The 19,703-nt window shown below is 37.0% G+C and overlaps 3 protein-coding genes across 3 annotated transcripts; all 3 read left to right on the top strand.

Annotated features, from left to right (window-relative positions):
* The first annotated feature begins 1,084 nt into the window (after positions 1–1,084).
* ccna1 (cyclin A1) lies at positions 1,085–3,823 on the top strand. The gene is made up of 9 exons (XM_081353590.1): positions 1,085–1,256; positions 1,343–1,506; positions 1,576–1,744; positions 1,977–2,095; positions 2,357–2,580; positions 2,648–2,852; positions 2,936–3,049; positions 3,182–3,315; positions 3,385–3,823. Exons 2-9 carry the CDS (start codon positions 1,354–1,356, stop codon positions 3,434–3,436), a joined length of 1,170 nt encoding a protein of 389 aa, XP_081209716.1. The 5' UTR covers positions 1,085–1,256; positions 1,343–1,353; the 3' UTR covers positions 3,437–3,823.
* A 1,445-nt stretch (positions 3,824–5,268) lies between these two features.
* On the top strand, positions 5,269–11,655 carry sparta (spartin a; the record flags this gene model as incomplete). The annotated part of the gene is made up of 7 exons (XM_081353903.1): positions 5,269–5,964; positions 8,479–8,673; positions 9,120–9,267; positions 9,533–9,727; positions 9,820–9,978; positions 10,118–10,208; positions 11,320–11,655. 7 exons carry the CDS (start codon positions 5,269–5,271, stop codon positions 11,534–11,536), a joined length of 1,701 nt encoding a protein of 566 aa, XP_081210029.1. The 3' UTR covers positions 11,537–11,655.
* A 1,541-nt stretch (positions 11,656–13,196) lies between these two features.
* ccdc169 (coiled-coil domain containing 169) lies at positions 13,197–19,187 on the top strand (the record flags this gene model as incomplete). Its single annotated transcript, XM_081354021.1, has 8 exons — positions 13,197–13,270; positions 13,371–13,453; positions 14,065–14,175; positions 14,603–14,643; positions 18,159–18,257; positions 18,503–18,556; positions 18,694–18,764; positions 18,966–19,187. 8 exons carry the CDS (start codon positions 13,197–13,199, stop codon positions 19,057–19,059), a joined length of 627 nt encoding a protein of 208 aa, XP_081210147.1. The 3' UTR covers positions 19,060–19,187.
* Between the last annotated feature and the right edge of the window lie 516 nt (positions 19,188–19,703).

Here is a 19,703-nt window from a genome sequence, read left to right as displayed (position 1 = left end):
TATATATATATATATATATATATGCGTGTGTGTGTGTGTGTGTATATATATATATATTATAGCTATTATAAAAGATATATATATATATAACACACATATATATTTACAAACTTTTATGTTAAAAATGATTAATTGATTTGACAACTTTTTATATATATAGAACACACACACACATGTATATATATTTACAAACTTTTATGATAGATGCGATTAATCGCGATTAATCGATTTGACATAACTAGTTTTATATATATATATAAAACACACACATATATTTTAAAACTTTTATGATTAATGCGATTAATCACAATTAATCGGTTTGACAGTTAGTCTATATATAGGCTAGTGAACAAAAAACTTACAGCACATTCAATATACACCTTGTGTATAAATGAGTGTTTCTTCAACTTTTGCCACTTTAATGTCACAGGGATTGATTTTTGTTAAAATGGATTTCTATTTTTTTCTACTTTCCTTATAACATTTTGCCATGATTTCATCCTTTTTTTTGGCTATGTAAGCTATAGATTTTTATTTTTTTTCAGACTTTCTTTCTTAAACTATGAAAATTCAAACTAAACAAAGAGTGAAATAAACAAATCATTTGAAAAGAATAATTGAGATTTTAAAGAAAAGAATTACATGAAATGTGATGTGTGAAGAAAAAAAAAATCAAGTTAGGCCATATCAGAATTGAATACAATATTTTATTTTGCATAATTTCCAATCAAGCTGTGATTTCGTCAAATTATGCAAAAACGTGATATTTTTTACTGTGTGTATTTAAATAGAATAAAATAACCTACTAGAGCAAGACGAAAATGACCACAACATAAAGTTATCAAACATCTATTTTTTTATGATATGGAAATGTTCGTAGCTAGAGAAATGTGATTTCATCTTAAAGTTCATTGTGACATTAATACAAACCTGTATATAAATTCTTTACGTCGAGAAATGTTTGTGTTATTTTGTCAACTGCACATCAATGAACAGCCATGAAACGCGTTCCCATGGTTACGTTGCCATGTGACGAATCCTCATGAAGATGCGAGTTTAATTAGCTTTTATTTGCAACACCTGGGGAAAGCAGCGGATCTAAATTAAGCCAAATGTTTTAACTAACCACATGTCGATTGGTCATGAATATCGACATGCACGTATAAAGGGGTTAGAGAGACAGTCACAGTCAAAATACTGTGATCCATTAACTGATATTTAATTGGTTCTTTAAGAGTTTGACGCGGTGGTAAAAGGTTGGTATAGACCGGTTTAGTTTTTAATGTTTTTGATTCAAAAAGTTGTTTAGAATTTCAAGTGTTGAATGGACTCTTCTTTTCAGAAGTGATAAAAATGGCTTCCCGTAGCTTCGCTCCTCTTTCCAGTCGTCAGGAAAACACCATAGGCCACGGAAGAGCGGATGGCCTGCGCGTTCACAAGCCCGGCCAAAGGCTTGTACTCGGTGTTTTGACAGAGAATGATCAGCATAATCGAGTATTTGGCCAGGTTAGTGTCAAGGGTTTACATTTCTTACTCCAAAAGCGCACAAAAAGTGACGTTGGTTGTGTTTTTAAGATTTCATCCAAATATGAGTCAGCTCTTCATGCTGCATCTGCTCGTGACGTCAACACAAACAGTGCTACACTTGGTGACGATGTGCTTGAGTCAGCTGAGCGATCCACCTCATTCTTGATGCCTTCAGAGCTTCTCCTAGTAGATGATGTTATCCAAGATCTTGGCTCAGGTATGCTGCAAGATGATAGTCTAGAAAAGTGTGAATATCCCAATTATGAAACTTTTTATTGTTTTTAACTTAGATTTTGCATAGTCCCTTAAAGCAGTGACTTCATAGTCACCGCTATAACATAGCATATCGTGCAATATTTATAACACTGAACCCAAGAGATGTTTTTTTACTGTCGGTTCCAATACAGATACTTATGGATATGGCTAAACTATACTCCCTAAATATTTAGGGTCTTGCATGGATGCTTCTATGTGTTCATTGTCTGAGGAGGCGGCCGCTTCATCTGAGGATGTCTTGTGTGTTCCTGAGTATGCTGAGGACATCCACAGATACCTGCGTGAATGCGAAGTTTGTATATTTACTTTTTTCTGTGGCCGGTTGCATAAACTTAGAGTATTTAGAGAAGTCTCAAGTTAGTCTACTAAATTTTCGAAACTGGTCCTAACTTTAGTTACATAAGATGGCAGATCGGTCTAATTCCAGTTGGAAAAGCTTGATTACCCAGTGTTTACTGCAAGTTGGTCAAACTAGTTCTTAAGACAGTCTTAATATAGTTGCTAAGTTTATGCAACTGGCCCCTGTATCTGTCTAATGCACTTAATTTCTCAGGTTAAATACAGGCCGAAGCCCAGCTATATGAGAAGGCAGCCGGACATAACCAACTGTATGAGAGTCATCCTTGTCGACTGGCTGGTTGAAGTTGGCGAGGAATACAAGCTGTGCTCGGAGACTCTCTACCTGGCCGTTAATTACCTGGACCGCTTCCTTTCGTGCATGTCTGTCCTTAGAGGGAAACTGCAGCTTGTGGGAACCGCTGCTGTACTCCTGGCTGCGTAAGTGATGAGCTATTATCTTTAAGTGTTACCTAGTGGTGTAACTGCATGGCCTGTTTCTGATTAGAAAATATGAGGAGGTGTATCCTCCCGAAGTGGATGAGTTTGTGTACATCACGGACGATACCTACACGAAGAAACAGCTGCTTCGGATGGAGCAGCACTTGCTCCGAGTGCTTGCTTTTGACATGACTGTACCCACAGTGCACCAGTTTTTGATGCAGTACACTCTGGAGGAGCAGATCTGTGCCAGGACCGTCAACCTTGCTTTGGTGAGGGGAGGGGGGGGTATTTTTGTAAGGGTTTTTTTCCTTCTTAAATTGGATATTGATTTTCTTTTCTCCCTGCCCCATAGTATCTTTCAGAGTTGAGCCTGCTCGAAGTGGATCCCTTTGTGCAGTATCTACCTTCCAAGACTGCTGCAGCTGCATATTGTCTGGCCAACTACACTCTAAATGGGGCTCTGTGGGTGAGTCTAGCCTTTTTATGGTTACCCTGATTTATTCAAAGTCTTCATGCTTAAACCACTTTAGGTGAGTTTTTTTTTTTAACCCTCATTGTGTGCAATGTCTAATCTAATAAAACGTCTTGTTTCTGACAGCCTGAGAACCTGTATGCCTTCACTGGTTACTCACTGGGAGTGATCAGCCCATGTCTGAAGGAGCTTCATAAGCTCCATCTAGGGGCTGCAAGTCGCCCTCAACAGGCTATCCAAGAGAAGTACAAGAGCTCAACGTGAGTGGGCATTTGTAACATGGCGTCTTCATTTTTGACCAAGCCCTAATGACTAATCCTGTCTTTCAGAAATTGTGGCGTGTCCCTTATTGAGCCCGTGGAGTCTCTGCCTCTCCCTTGATGTTTTGGTGACCGCATGAATTCCTTGGCCCACAAATGAACTGCAGCGCTTAAGTCTCTTGTAAATATTGAATGAAATTGATTTTTAAATGTTTTTAAGACTTTTTAAAACGTGATTTTTATCATAGGTCGCTTAATACTATAATGTAATCAATAAAGTTGTGACTTGTTTCTCTGTAAATCCAACATTATGTTGGTCTGAAGACTATACACTCCCATTTCTGTAAAGATTTGAGATGAACGAATGGTTTTGTACCACTTTGTCTACCTTTTCTCCCTTAGGGTCTCTTTACTGGTATACTATGCTTTACTTGTATACTACATGCAATATCATGTACTCCATACTGTATTTCAATAAACAAAACAAGTTGCAGTGCTGCTTCCATGTAGTCTTTTGACCAGTGTGATACACTTAACCCTCTATGGGACATTTATAAATGATGTGAGGGGAAAATTGCCTGTAATGCATGACACCCACCTTCAGCCAAAAAATTATCTATTTGTCATGTGCTGTCTTTTGGGAAAAAAGGACATGGAGACATTAGCAGCACATGTTAGGTCACATACTGTCAAGGCTCCATAGTTCATTTTAAACTAGAAAGTGCTAAAGTTCCTTTGAAGGAATCTTGTTCAGTTCTAGCAGCCAGTACAATAGCCTTTTTGCCTGTGGTTAAGTTTTATAGAAGATGGAGGAAAAGCTGAACCTTTTCCAGAAAGTAATGATGGCAGTGGCTCAGAAAATAAGGCCATAGTAAAAGTTTAAGATTGAGGATAGAAACAGGGAAGGTGATAGCAGAGTCATAAATTGTAAGTCAGGCTTTTGGGTACATTATCCTACACCAGTTTGAAGGATCATGTGATCCTACAACCAGAGGTCAGGAAAGATGCCACACTGGCAAGGACACTCCAAAAACGATAGTCAAAACCAAGTTGTGTGGGGTTAATTTTCACTTGTGCTACTATCATTGATTTGGAATTCCAAGAAAGAAATTGTTTTCCTGCTTTTTGAAACACTAAGACATGTTTTCACTATCCACGCAGTGAATTTGTATCGAGTTTTTGACTTATTTTCACTTGTGAGTTCCAAATGAAATATAGCACAAGATGAAATGGAATGTTAATAATAAGCTTTTTTTTTTAAGTAGTGAAAGACCCTTTCACTATTTTTCAGATAGTGAAAATGCACTTGAATGTGTGTGAAATTTCAGTTCTAAATGACGGCACTTTAAGATAAAAGGTCAAAGATCACATGTAGAAAACACATTTTCTAGCTTTGATTTCGGTTGATTTCCATGGTTTTATGGTGAACAACGACCTCTAGCGCTTACTGTATGAATCCCGTCCTGATCCCGAAAGCAGTTTTAACTCAGTTTTATCCATGCTGGTCTGTTTTTTTTTTTTTTTTTTTTTTTTTGTTCCATCGTTTTTTTAATAATTTATCTTATTTAGGCTTATACTACGTATTTAACTTTAGAACGCTAAAATCTTTTTGGGTAGGCTATAGAGACGAACAGGTTTCGCCTTGAGGTATTCACTTTATTCTTTCAGGTGTTTTTAAGTAGGCCTATTACACAGAACAAAAACAAAATAATTTCCGCGCCTTGGAGCGCTATAGTGACCAGAAGCGCTATGAACATTGTTTTAGTTTTTTCCCCGTAATCTGGTCGAACCTGCTGGGTCACAAAAGCTGGTTAGCTATGCTATTAAGTGTACGTTCGGGCAGCCCGACTGTCACGCTTTTCCTAAGTAGCTATATCTCGTAGACAACTTTAATAGTTACTCTTTTTAGTTTTCAACCGCAAAGTCATTTCTCTAAAGTGTCCTGGCATTGGAATGGAGTCATCAGATCCTGCTGATACTCGTACCATTCGCGAGAGCTATGCGAAAGCTCTGCAGTGTCTGAACACAGGGCTTCGGTATGATAATTCTGGGAATAAGGAGCAAGCTGTTCTTCAGTACAGACTGGGCAGGCGGTATCTTCTCAGAGGGCTAGAGGTGAACACACAGGGCGAGCGTTGCGTCGGACGCGGCTGGGACGTCGCGCGACAGACGCAGCTGAGGATGAACGAGACTCTGAGCACTATCACCTCTCGTCTAGGGGTGCTAGAGTCCACTGCGACCCCGGGTCAGCGCCTTTACCCGACCCTTCCTGTCCTCCAGGACCCCCAGCCACATCTTTCAGCTTCAGGAGGGGCTCCTGCTCGTCCTGCCTCCCCTATGGTGGGCTTCACTGTACCCAGTGAGCTTCCACCAGCCTACACTCCACAACCAACAGATGGGCACCTGTCACTCTCTCATGGAGGCAACAGGCCATTTCAAGCTGCTCAGCCCCAGCGTCAGGCATTCGCCCCAGTCAATCTCAGAGAGGTTGGCATGGAGATTTTGTTCTTGCCCAGTGGGGTGCAGATGTTCTTTGTGTCTGCTGAGGGTCATGTAAGCGCTCCTTCTTATCCAGGATACCTAAGAATAATAATTTACAGCAGCCAAAACTCTGACAGGAGTTCTGGCTATGCCCCAGCCTACCTACAGGTAAATATTGTGTTTGGACAATATTTCTATATTCATTTGTATGTATAATTATTATTTTTTTGTCTCATTCTCCAGCTGTGTTATTGTTTACTAAAACTATTAGTACAAATTGGGTAACACTTTACAGTAAGGAGCTGTTCGTATACAGCATTTATTAATCTTTGTTAATGTTAATTTCAACATTTACTAATACTTTATTAAAATCTTGTTAACATTAGTTAATGCACTGTGAACTAACATGAACAAACAATGAGTAACTGTATTTTTTATTAACTAAGGTTAACAAAGATTAACAAATACAGTAACAAATGGATTGCTAATTGTTAGTTCATGTCAGTTAATGCATGAGCTAATGTTAACTAATAAACCTTATTGTAAAGTGTTACCAAAAAATGTTTTAAAAAATCTGAAATAAAATAAAATATAAATATTAAATGAAAAACCTAACAACTTAAATGAAAATGAGAAATTAAATAAATATTGAAGTACTACAATTAATTAAACTGAAATAAAAATAAATATGGGAATATAAAAAAATAAATAAAAAATATGACAAAATCACATAACAAGATTAATAAATCTAAAATTAAAATGAAAACTGAAAAAAAAATCTAAATATAATTGTGACTTGTTCCTTGTTTTAAGCAGAAAATGCTTTGAATTCTTTTTTGATTTATGCTTAAAATAAAAAAAGCAGTACAAAAACAAACTTATTAACTTAAGTCACTCTTATGCAAAAAAAAAAAGATTGTAACTTTTTTAAAGGACGGTTATACATTTTTTACTGGCATACAAGTCAAAAATATTGATTAAGAAAATTATTTTTTGTGTGTATGAATTGTTTATATATTCAGTTCAAAGTTTCATCTTCATTTTTTAAACTAGCATCACATTATATATTATCCAGCCTGTATTTTTGCTGTTAGCAAACCATTCACCACCTTGACAAGAACTGTATTCACCTTGCACACAAGAGAGGTCTTGTGACGATCACATGAAACTGGGCGTTTTTTTATTTACTTATTAAGAATTACGTCTATGTAGAGTTTGGTTATTGTTGAACATCAGCTCATGGCTGACAGCAAAATAACTGAAATTACTGTCATGCTCATCATGCTATAACAATTACAAGCACATAGCACATTCTTCTTGTGTGAGAGAGCAGAGAGAGAAGTAGAAACCTTGTGTTTTATTTAGAGAAGGATTGAGATTCCTTTGGAATAGACAATTCAATATGTAGTATTTGTGACAACTTTTAAACTCAGAGTAGTTCTACTTTCAGCTGTTTTTTTAGTCACTCAAATCTGACATGGATTCACTTTCAGATGTCAAAAGGGTAGTTTTACTGCTCCACCTCTTCTTTCAAACCCGCAAAAGCCAGCCCAACCGGACTCTGTGGTGGTTATATCAAGCTTACGCAGTGCTAGAAACAGTCTTGTTACAGATGAAGCCAGGGCTCTTTGTACAGAGTCGGTCTACACGCTGTTTCAGCAAATAGAAATCTCATTGAATAGCTGACTGTCGGCTCTGTGCAGTATTGGCAGATTTCCAGTTTGAGGGCTGATAGCTGTCCAGTGCTCCCATTGCTCTGGGGCTTGATGTAGGACACGTGCAGTCCACGCTCTAACATAACTGCTGCCTGTGTCCCACAGTGATCTTTTGTCCCGCTTTAGCTGTCCAGAACAAAGGCTGGCATTCTGAAAGGTCACACAGCGCCCAAAAATATGCAATAAAATTCCAGTCTCATTTGACCCCAGTTTTCCTTCATATGCACAGTGACATCCAAATACACAAAATTAATCTTTATTGTAGTTTAAAGCAGGGGTTTTCAAACGTTTTATCACTCAGAACTTGTATTTAGTTCTTACTGCTAAAAACTATGACTGTCAATACAATAAATTAACCGTGATAAATGATTTCTGAATGATTATCACATCGACAATGAGTAATATCACATTTTAAATTATAGTTAAACAATTTTTTAACAACCTTAAAATACATTTTTTCCTCATACAGTATGTGACCCTGGATCACAAAACCAGTCACAAGTCGCACGGGTATATTTGTGGCAATAGCCAACAAAACATTGTACGGGTCAAAATTATCGATTTTTCTTTTATGCCAAAAATCATTAGGATATTGAGTAAAGATCATGATCCATGAAGATATTTAGTAAATTTCCTACCTTAAATATATCAAAAATGTATTTTTGTGAGTGGATGCTGCAAAATCGCCAACAGAAATGGACAACTTTAAAGGCGGTTTTCTCAATATTTAGATTTTTTTGCACCCTCAGATTCCAGATTTTCAAATAGTTGTATCTCGGCCAAATGTTATTTTTTCAAATATTATAAATATTCTTATTTATTCAGCTTTCAGATGATGCATTAATCTCAATATACAAAAAAGTCTGTTCTTGCAGGCTCCTGGGGGTCCCTGAACCTCAGTTTAAAATGTTTCGGTTTAAAAGATAAGGGAAAGATCATGTAAGAGACTCTTATTTTGTGCTTGCAGGTTTGTGATTGGATCTACCCACTGTATCCTGACTCCCCAATCTTACTTAGCAACAAAGGTGTGTTCACCTTTCCTGACACCACAGCAGCAGTGCCAGGGTCCTACGTCGGGGTTGTGCTGTCCTCAGAGCTGCCAGCGGCAGACAGGGATCGGTTCCAGGAACAGCTGTCAGTGTTGGCACAGCTCAGGGTCCAGGTAATCAATCTCAGAGAAGAAAAGTTCTGATGAAAAAAAGACAAAAATAATAACTCTAATAGCTGTTTCTGAATCTATACATTTAGTTTTGCATAACTTATAATGTTGCAGTCGCATTTCTTGGCAAAATTTCAAATTCAAAATCCAGTAATTTCAATAGGAATCCATGTGATCCGGAGTATTGTGTGAGGGCGAAACACATTCCCACAGTATTCTCTTTGGGTTTGAGCACAAATTTGCTGCACTGATGAACAATAAGCTCTTGGTTTAAAAGTGACTTGTCATGCTTCATGCATTGCTACACCATTGATAATGGACAATGGACCTTTTTTTGTCCCCCAAATTTCACAGTTTATGTGAGATTTGTAACAATACAAAGCTAATTGAAGATCTGCATTTAAGTTTACTACCTTGTACTGGTTATAACTGAGGCCTTTTTATTTTAGGTAGATGAAGAAGGTGGTGCTACAGGAAAAGACACAAACCTGAGTGAGAAGGTTCCTCCTTCAGAAACATCTCTAACTCAATCACCAGGAGGAGAGGAGAAAACTGTTCCTGTGTGGAGTGAAAAAATGTCACAGGGCATTCTAGCAGGTCTGAACTTTACGATCAGAGTAAAGTAACCAAAACCTGGAATGTTTATAGCTATCTCATTGGATAGCAAGGGTGTTTGTTTCTTTAGTTGTATGTCGTATTATATTTTAGAAAACTGGTTGAAGTTCACACTTTTACCATGGTAGGATAGTATGCACACATTGAACACCTTATTGGTACATTTTAAAACTTGCCACTAGAGGCCACTCTAATACACTCTGAAAAAAACAAGTGACGAAGGTATTGTGATTCCCCCCCCCCATAGGGAGCTCCTGGCTGGGTCGGGGGCTTGTGCGAGGAGCTGAAGCTACCGGTAAAGCAATCCAGAGAGGAGCAACTAAGCTCCGAGAAAACATCACCCCAGAGGAGACGCCAGCAGAGGTCAGCCCCAAGGTCACCAAGGGCCTAAATGCAGCCAAGCAGGCCACTGGGGGTGCTGTGAAAGTCAGCCAGGTTCTAGGTAAAACAATGGTGTAATTAGTTTGATCACGTGCTGAAATATTTAAAGCCTATTCTTTTAAGATGTACAACACATTTTGTTCTATTCACCAGTGGATGGTGTCGCTGCTGTGGCAGATAGAGTTGGGAAAGAACTCGCTCCGCACGTGAAAAAACACGGTAGCAAACTCATCCCAGAATCCCTCAAGAAAAGCAAAGACGGCTGCTCCAAAATGGATGGAGCCAAGCTGGTGGCTGGAAGCAGCATACAGGGTAACCGAATAAATCGTTCAAATGTCCTGAAAGGCCATTTTACTTTTGTCCTGCTAAATAGTAGCTTGATTTAATATATGAAATTTGTAGATTTTAATTTGAATTCATGTTCAAAAGCTAACTGTGTTGTAAACTGCAGGTTTATCAACTCTCTGGTCAAGTCTGGAGACAGCAGCAAAAACTATTGGCAAAAGTATAACTTCAGAGACGGTGACTACTGTGAGGCACAAGTAGGTGTTTTTTTTATTTGTTGCTCTTCAGGATTCAGGGGTTCTCTTCTGCTTTCCTATTATTCTTTTCCCCTGCCAATAGCCTGCTACTCTTGTTTTTTGCTATACCTATTTAAACTTCATTGCTTTGGGAAATGGTTTAATTTACTATTTCCTGTTGCTTTTTCAGATTTAGGGGTCTGGGAAACCTCTTGGACCCCCCTAGCAGAATATAAATGGTGGCGGGTAAAAACATACTGCATTTTCTTTGACTAATGCCAAGTTCTAACATACCCAAAGTGCCTTATTTTCTTGAGTTATTGACCTTTCAGAAGTTGCCGAGAAGGTTCTTGTTCTTATTAACGATCTGTCAGTGTGCTTTCTGAATTAAAACTGAGGTGAATGCAACATTTTGTCTGCTTACTGTGTTCTGTTCATTTTAAAATGTTTCACATTAGTAAAAGAATTTTTTTTAGAATCAATAGAGCTGGTAAGTCCCGCCCCTTCCGCTAACCCCACTGGACCTCTAGGTTGAAAAATCGTCAATGCAAGTGAATGTGAGAAAATAATTATTTTCTGGTGCCGTTTGCCAATTTTGCCATGAATGTGAACATATGTTGTCTGTGAATTTTTAATATAATTTTTCGTGTGAAGAATGCTACAATTTAGCGGGTAGAAGTTTGATACGGTTAGACTTTGTGTGAGAGCACTTTGTGGACTACAACTCTTCGCTGCTTTCAGACGGGAATCTGAAGAAAGAACAGCCCATTGGGTTTGAATGGTGACATTTTGGGTACAAAACACACAGGCATCTCGATCTGTCTCCATAGATTATCGCAGCATTAGCACCGTGATTTGACAAGTGGAGGGAAAATGTGTTATGGGGTGACGTCACATAGGCGACATGCAGTCTTTCTCGTTATGTCTTTTCCACAACTGCTAGCCAAAGAATCATACAATATACTGTCAAACTCGTAACATGAAAAATTATATAAAAAATTCACAGACAACATATGTTTTTTGGGGTTTTACGGATGGGCGGGACTTACCAGCTCTATAGTCAGACAATGTTTAAAGCTCATAGACTCACTCCTGTCAGTTATAGCTCAGAATACCTCCATGTTTTGATCAGGTATGGAGACGAGGCAGGACAAGCTGCAAACACTGCAGTACAATCTGCTGTCAATGTAGGTGTCACAGCATTTAATATGGACAATCTGGTCATCAAGGGTTTACTGAAGAGCACAGGCAAGCAGACTGCAAAAGCAGTGGAGAAGGATGAGTCAGGAAGAGACGGAACTATGGAGAAAAAAAAGCCACCTAAGAAAGGGCAGGATGAGAAAAAATAAGGAAATATTTATTGTTATTGATTACCCTTTATTGTGTATGTTCTTGTAGCACAAAATTATAATTTTGTATTGATAATGCGATTATACTGTGTAATGTTTACAGAAAGATGCACTTAGACACTTACTGCATTAGTGAAATGCTCTACCTTTGTTACAGCCTTACTTACAGATAATATATTTTTATTTTCTTAAAATATTCAGAGGGTTATATTTATAGAAGGAAACAATAGCATGTAATTAGGAAGTACATTTAGCATTCAGCATTTTGCATCACATGGTTCTGTGCTCTTGCTGTTTTTGGCCATTCTTGTAGCTCAAGTTCATCTTCAAGCAAGTGCCTCATTAAAGTTTACTACAAAAAAATCATAGTAACCCTTATTTTTTATACCATAGTAACGCCATGGTACTTTTTGTAACTTTTGTGTATAACTGCCATAGTTGTAGGCTAATAAAATTTAGTAGATTCTTCATGCATACCTTCTATTTGATATGAATGTACATTTGTCAAACATTGACGTTACAGTGTTACTTATTGTAATAGTAAAACCAAGGTAAAGGTAAGGTAATGGCATAAGAGTGGCCAAAAGTAATGTCTGAAGGGGATATTTGCACAATACTTGCTTTTAATGACACTTCAGGTTCTATTAAAGTTTATTAAACAATCAAAATATTAGGAGTATGTTATATTGGGAAGAAGAATACACTAAACTTTGTTAAGGTAAAAGACAAAATTATTTAGCAAGAAAGGGAAACTTCAGCATATAATTATAATATGGGGTTTATTGTATTGTGCAGACCAGGGGCGTAATTTGTGGGGGGGTTAGGGGGGAGATAACCCCCCCAATATTTAAATCTATGCATTACAACCCCCTCAATATGTATATCATGATTACATGAAAAATATGCAGAACCCAAACTTCAACCCCCCCAATGTTCAAACCAAATCTACGCCCTTGGTGCAGACAAAATAAATAAATAAATAGAAAAGCTCACAAGAAATAGAGTATACATTGTTTTTGATTACAGTAGCCATCCTCCCGAGTGTTGACTGGGCAACTTTATGCATGTGTCCTGCTTAACTTCCTTTCAACCCTCCTTAAGTTCGTCCTAAAGTTGAGCTTCATTTTTAGATTATCACTATTCAGGTTAATAATTCCCCAATGTTTTATTTTCAATGGCTTTAAGGTCAGGGGACTGAGGAGGCCATCATCGGGCCATTTTCTCTAAAACCTACAAAATAACATCTTATAATATAGCTAACACCTGCCCCACAGTGATTTATCGAGTTATAGGTTGGGAATAATGAGTGCAAGCTTGGTATGACCCCTTGGCCAAAAATGACGTCCGCACAATTTTGTAGCCTGTTTCATTGCGTCATCATGACAAATGATACAGTTTGGAACGTGGAACGTTCCGAACGCGTACATTAGTTTTACACCCCAGACACAACTTCACAACATACAAAATATGAAATAAAAAGTTAATGAAAAAAGTTTGAATTCCTTGGTCGGACATCACTAGTTTTGGTCACTACTGCCAGGTGTTATGAGGAGTGATCCCGCGAACAGTGTTGTGGCCGTTCGTCGCCATGGATACAGCGCAACAATCAGCATCGCATGGCACAGATGAAAGTGAAACCCGTCCATTACTCAGACTGAAGATGGGAGAAACTAATGTCAGAAATTATGAGTTATCCCAACTGCAAGCAGAAGTCGAGGAAGAGAGAGAGTTCAAGTAAGTCCAAACATTCAGTTGCAAATCGATTTGACTTATCCAGTTATTTCACCCTCGATTAATTGTATGAAATCGTTTTAACTTTGTAAATCGTTTAAAGGGACATGTTGCAGGATTCGGTGTCTGACCTGAGGAGCACACTGGCTGATTTGGAGAAGAGACTTCACACTGTAGATGGAGAAGGTCTGTAACGTCACATGATCAAATGTATGGCATTTGAACTAGGGCAGAATTAGAAATGACCAAATTATTTTCCCAAATATTTTACTCTTTTTTTTTTCACTGCTCTTCTGTAATTTTCTCCATTATGCGGCGCTCTTGTTAGGATTACAAAACGATTTCAAAGTTACATTAGTGTGGTCTCCCCCAGCGGTCTAACTATGGAATTCCAACGCTGCCAAAATAATACATAAATAAATATACGAATAAATGTTTTAAAAAAAAAATCAAATCAAAGAAGGCGGGATTTAGCGTCAGTGAGAGTGAGGTGAGCAAAACATGTAGCCTAACGTTAGTAGCCTAACATAGCGACCTACGTTTTGAATTGAAAATATGCATTTACGTGATTCATGTAATTCCTGAGTGTGACGAGACAAGAAACCTTTTACGTTTTCGACATGTTAGGCATACAAATAAAAGTGCATGTGTGCATTTGATTTGCAAATAGTTCAAATTATTTCCCAACAAGAATTAGATCTAGAATTGTTTATTTATGCTTTGACATGTTTACGGTTACAGCCTTGCAAAAAATACATATTTTCGTATCTCAATATCCGATTTTGCATTCTGCTCAGAGAACGAGTGGAGGACCAGATATGAGACACAGCTGGAGCTGAACGAGCAGCTGGAGAAACAAATCACTGTGGTTCGAGAGAGACTTGCGACCCTCCGTAGTGATCCTGCAGGTAGCAATACACGCGCTTTCTTTTTCAATTTTTTCTTTCTTTTTTGTGTGCCCATATATATTTCGTAATTTATAAAGTTTTTAGACCTCCTTTAGTGTGTCACAATCAATCTGCAATAATAGAAAGAAACACTTGGGGGCACCTGATGAAAAAATAACACAAGACGCAACATTATGGGCTGGGTCATAGTCCATCACGGTTTCACATAGTTTCTTCATTCATGGTTTTCACTGCTGGCTCTAAGTTCTCTTCATCTTCTTTATCACATCAGTCATGATCAAATAATTGAACAAGGGTCCTATTGTGCTGATACAGAATGAAATATAAGGCAGGCCCAGGCAAGATATATTTACAACTAAGAGCTGTGAAATGCTGTTATATTGCATACACTGCACCATGTCAGCCCAGCTTTTTTCTTACTCTTCAGATCGATTGGCTTCTATTCGCTCTTATGACGAAATGTCCGAGGTAAGTATTCCAGCAGCAACTTTTTTTTTGCTATAGCCTACCTCAAAAAAAAAAAAAAAAAAAAAAAAAAAAAATCATAAACACAATTGGGAACTATACGGTTATCCGGACCACACCTATTTGGGTAGGGTGTAGGGTTAGGGTTAACCGTATAGTACATTTACGTGTGGTCACGTGTGGTCCGGATAACCGTATAGTACCCACAATTGTAATGGTTATAAAACCATTTTATTAAAAAATAATTATATTAATTATATAATAAAATTAATGTAAATAATTGAATTTAAAAATAAGTAAAATAAAATTCAAATGACTTTTATTCGCTCATATGATTAAATGTCCATGGTAAATTCCAGCTACAAAACGTGCTACCAATTTCTAAAAAATATAAATAAAATTGAAATTGTTATGAATTATAAAATCTTCATAAACATTTGTTTAATTTTTTTAAAATATAATTAAATTAACATAATTTTAAATAATTTTTATTTTAATAATAATAAAATTATAAATGTCAGTAGGGTGTTAAAAATTACTGGTACTTTGGTATCAAGTCGATATTGAAATTTTTAAAACATAACGATACCAGCCTATCGTAAGCACCGGGTCAATCTGGATAACAGCTATGCAGCTACTTTTAAACAATCCCATGTGAAAAGTGTCAAAGGTTTCTATTTACTACTTGTTTTGCAGCGTTGTTTTGCATGTCGTTCCAAACCCATAAGACCTTCGTTCATCTTTGGAACACAAATTAAGATATTTTTGATGAAATCCGAGAGGTTTCTGAACCAGCAATAGGCAGCAAGAAGCCGGAAGCGCTACACTGTGTTTACTACGTGATCAGCGTAGGAGACTGACACAGAGGAGAAGAAATTGTTGAATAAAGTCATTATTTTTGTTTGTTTGAAAAGTCTTAAATTCTGAACTTTAAATGTAAGGTCTTAAAAAGCCTTAAAAACGGCCAGATTTTCATCCTAGGTCTTAAATTTCATTTAGCCAGGTCTAAAAAAGTGTTTACCCTCGTTCATTTCCAGAAACACTGGCCGCAGAAAGTTATTACAAAGTAGCAAAAAAAGTATCGAGTTGTAGCCTACAAAGCGGAGCCCTAGAGCAGGGGTCTCCAACATTTCGCTCGCGTGCTACCAATAGCTCGTGGCTTGATATGAGCTAGCTCGCCAGAGGCCGTTAACATATCGCGCTTTTTGCGCGCTCAAGTTTGTTCAAATGTAGGCGCGCGGCAAGCGCGCTCATAATTGAAGCAAAACGCTATTTTTTTTTACCAGGCGCAACGAGATGAAAATTTTTTTCAGAATGCCGCCAACGCACCGCAGGTCATGTGACAGGAACCAACCAATCACCCCTTTCCATAACAACATTGAAAGCTCAGTCAACATGAAGGATGGGGGTGCACACCACAAGCACTACTAATAAATATAAGCTGACATTACTGTAAATGTCAGTAATTTATCTTTTTTGACTCATTCTTTTTATAAACAATTATTTAAAGGCTGAAATATGAGGTTTATCTTTGTATAAAACCTTTTTTGTCAAAACTTTATTTGAACTTGTACATGTTAATAGATAACGTTGCAAGACACTCTTTTAAAATCTGGCCATCATTTTTAATGGTATTTTAATGTTTACGTAAACAAAAAGTGCATATTGATGCTAATCAATTTGTTATTTGCTGTTTTTTGACATAAAACTTGTTGAATTGACTTCATTCTGTAGTATTAGTACTTTTTGAACAGGATTCTGTGATAACCCGTGATAATTTTGGTCATTTCATCATTTCCTCTCTAGTTATGATCAACTATGATAAACTAAAATCAATAATAATAGTGTTTTTACAGTATAATATTCAAAAGTAAAATTTTCTATTAAAAAAAAATCTACCTTTCCCTCTCTCTCACACTCACACATCAGATAATCCTAGATAGATAGAAAGATAGATAGATACTCTAATGATCCTGAGGTAACTATCTATTTAAGACCTATCGTGTAGGTCTTAAATTTCAATCTTTATGATCTTAAAATGTCTTAATAAGGTCTTAAATTTGACCCTGTTCATAACATTAAGGTTGAACCGCTGTAGTCACATGGACTATTTTAACATTGTCTTTACTACCTTTCTGGGCCTTGAAAGTTGCAATGATGTTTCTGCCTATTGCTGGTTCAGAAACCTTAATTTGTGTTCCAAACATGAACTAATGTCTTACGGGTTTAGAACGACATGAGGGTGAGTAATTAATGACAGAAATTTCATTTTTGGGTGAACTAACTCTTTAAGTTAGACAGAATCCTCAAAGTTCTGCACGCTCACAAATACCGATCTGTCCGTTATAACCAACTAAGTATAAAGACGATGTAAATAAGATATTAATTGCGGATTATAGACATTTTTTTATTTTTTATTATTATTATAACAAGGGTTTTCAGTGAGTTTGAGCTCAACTGAAGTGATATCGGCTTTATTGATTATAAAGGGACTGCTCTTTGCTTGCATACTGTATAACCCATTCATAATTTGAATAAAACCTTTATTTTTATACTGCTATGTACACACTGCAAAGTTTCAGGAGTGACAGTGACAACCGTAATTCAGTGACAACCAAATTAACCGAATTAAAATGTGAGACTGAATCTGAAATTGAGATGTTTGACAAGAAACGGGACAAAGAAAATATGATAGGGTACATCAAAATAGATCTGTGCAGCAATGTAAGTGAAATAGAACAGCCACATCTTTTGTTGCCTGAAATGTGTAAACCTTGCTTTTCATTTTATTACAAACTTTTCATTAGATTTTTTTTAATGCAATGTTTACTTAACTGAACAATATTTGGCTATATGCTAATGTTTTAATGTATTATTTTCATATAATCATTAATAGCATTAAAAATCAACTAATTTAATATATTTAATATTTTTTTATTTTCAAATAGTCAAATAACACATTAAAACAAAATGGTTACAATACTTTTTGCTATGGTACTGAAATTGGTACCAAGAACCGTACAATTTGACTGGTATTGGTACCGATTACTAAAATTTTGGTACCGTGACAACCAAAGAGCCCAAAATACACATCTCCCTCCCTCACACCCCCTTTCTGTGCAGCATGAAAGAGACGCTTCAGTTTATGCATCAGTTCGTATACGTTTCATTTTCAGCGGCTACTGTTGCGTGGTGCAATTGTTTCTCATTACAGCCTGGCTACCTAACTATGGTCCTCTGCCAAAGACGAGATTAAAAAAAATCTGCTGAGACAGCCTGCGAAAAATATTTAATCAGTGAGAAGTAATCTGTAAATGAGGGAAGAGAAGTGAGAAAGATTTGAGTGAGCCATGCAGGGATGGGATGATAATTATAGAACAGAAAATGAAAATGTTTGGGGTTACTCAAGACCCCTAGCAAAGACCCCTATAATTTTGTCCTAATTATATAATCATAAGAATGTTCATGTAATTTATGTCTTGTCTTAAGTCCATGTGCTGAGATATGTTTGTGTTCAGGATGCTCTCAGAGAGAGGCTCAAATTGCTGTCTACTGAGAAGAGCGACCTTCAATCCCAGCTGATGGATTTCAAAATGAGAATTGGGCAGGAAGGAAAGGTGAAGCTCTACCAGTCTTCTATTCAGAAAAATGCCCTCTAGTTATGGGTCATATCATATTGTTGTACACAATCTCCAGCTATTAATTGTAATGTAATTGACATTATCATGAGGGAGTGAATGAATTTAGATTTGGGCTGCTGAATTCCCCTATGCCTGTAATTATCTAATGATTACGCGAGTCCTAATTATTTCTTCATGCATGAATTTTTGTGTGCTTTTATTATGCATTTCGTTTCTTATAGACTTACCAGAAAGTCTACGAAGAGAGGCGGGCATATCTTACAGAGATTGCAAAGGTGAAGAACACATTTAAAATAAAATTTGATACATTTTCCAGTTTCTTCTTTCAATTATTCAGATGCTTTTATCCGAAGTGCTTTACAGTGTGTAGGTAGCCTGTGTCGTGTTGATAACTATGATAATGTATCCTTAGCTGTCCTCAACAGTGAGCAGAAAACAGCAGATGGTTCTAGCCCGGAGGACAGCACTGGGTCCAGACAAAACGTAAATGTTAAAATGCACAGCACATCATCAAATGACACCACTTTGGTTCAGAGAAAACAACGTCAGTTCTTATATTTTCAGATTTTTTTTTTTAAAGTAAAATGGAAAAACATGCAGAGTTTAGCCATTCAATTATTACAAGGAAACCAGAATGTGTTGGATTTCCTATAACCTACCTTGTTTTTTTATTCCCTTTTCCAGCAGCGGCCAGGATATAATGCAACATTCAAATATGATGAAGGTGCCTGTCAAAAAAACACCTGCAAGAAGCCGACTCCCTCGATTAAAACATTAATGCAGTGCATGGATGGATCCATCAATTATTGTTTGATTGTGTTTTGAAAAAGTGTCCTACAATTAAGCATTATTTTGGTTGGACCACTCTGATCTCACTTATGTTCACTATAAATACTTTTAAATACATTTTTGTATTGTTTCTTGACTTGTTTGGGTTTTGTGAGCTAGTTTCAGCTCAAGGTAGTTTATTTAAAGGAACACTCCAACTTTTTGGGACTTTAGCCTATTCACAGTATCCCCCAGAGTTAGATAAGTCCATACATACCTTTTTAATTTCTGTGCGTTCTGTAAGTGTTATTTGACGCACCCACCGCTAGCCTAGCTTAGCACAAAGACTGGATGTAAATGGATAAGGTAGCATACTAATACAGTGTGTACAAATAAGGAGTACAAAGTAGGAGCACAGCTACTTGGGCGGAGTGATTAGCGCAGCAGACGAGACGTCCTGTTGATGGTTCCGTAAACAAAATAGCCACTCCGCCCAAGTAGCTGTGCTCCTACGCCTATAGTGAGAATATAGTTCCCAGTATTTATACGATTAAAAATGGTCTGTCTCATATAGCCTTGTTATTTGTACACGCTGTGACTATACAGATCACAACATGTAAATAGGAAAATGTTTGCATTATTTTGTCACTTATT

Source organism: Scardinius erythrophthalmus (assembly GCF_964197995.2).
Source record: "Scardinius erythrophthalmus genome assembly, chromosome: 23".
In the NCBI taxonomy this organism is placed as follows: domain Eukaryota; kingdom Metazoa; phylum Chordata; class Actinopteri; order Cypriniformes; family Leuciscidae; genus Scardinius; species Scardinius erythrophthalmus.
The sequence above is the reverse complement of the archived record's forward strand: the minus strand, read 5'-3'. Positions and strand labels throughout refer to the sequence as shown.

Bases quoted from the DNA above. Each gene is read 5' to 3' on its own strand.
- ccna1 (XM_081353590.1), top strand. From the start codon at position 1,354: ATGGCTTCCCGTAGCTTCGCTCCTCTTTCCAGTCGTCAGGAAAACACC. The intron at 1,745-1,976 runs GTATGCTGCAAG...CTAAATATTTAG, and splicing joins TATCCAAGATCTTGGCTCAG to GGTCTTGCATGGATGCTTCT. The intron at 2,096-2,356 runs GTTTGTATATTT...TTAATTTCTCAG, and splicing joins GATACCTGCGTGAATGCGAA to GTTAAATACAGGCCGAAGCC.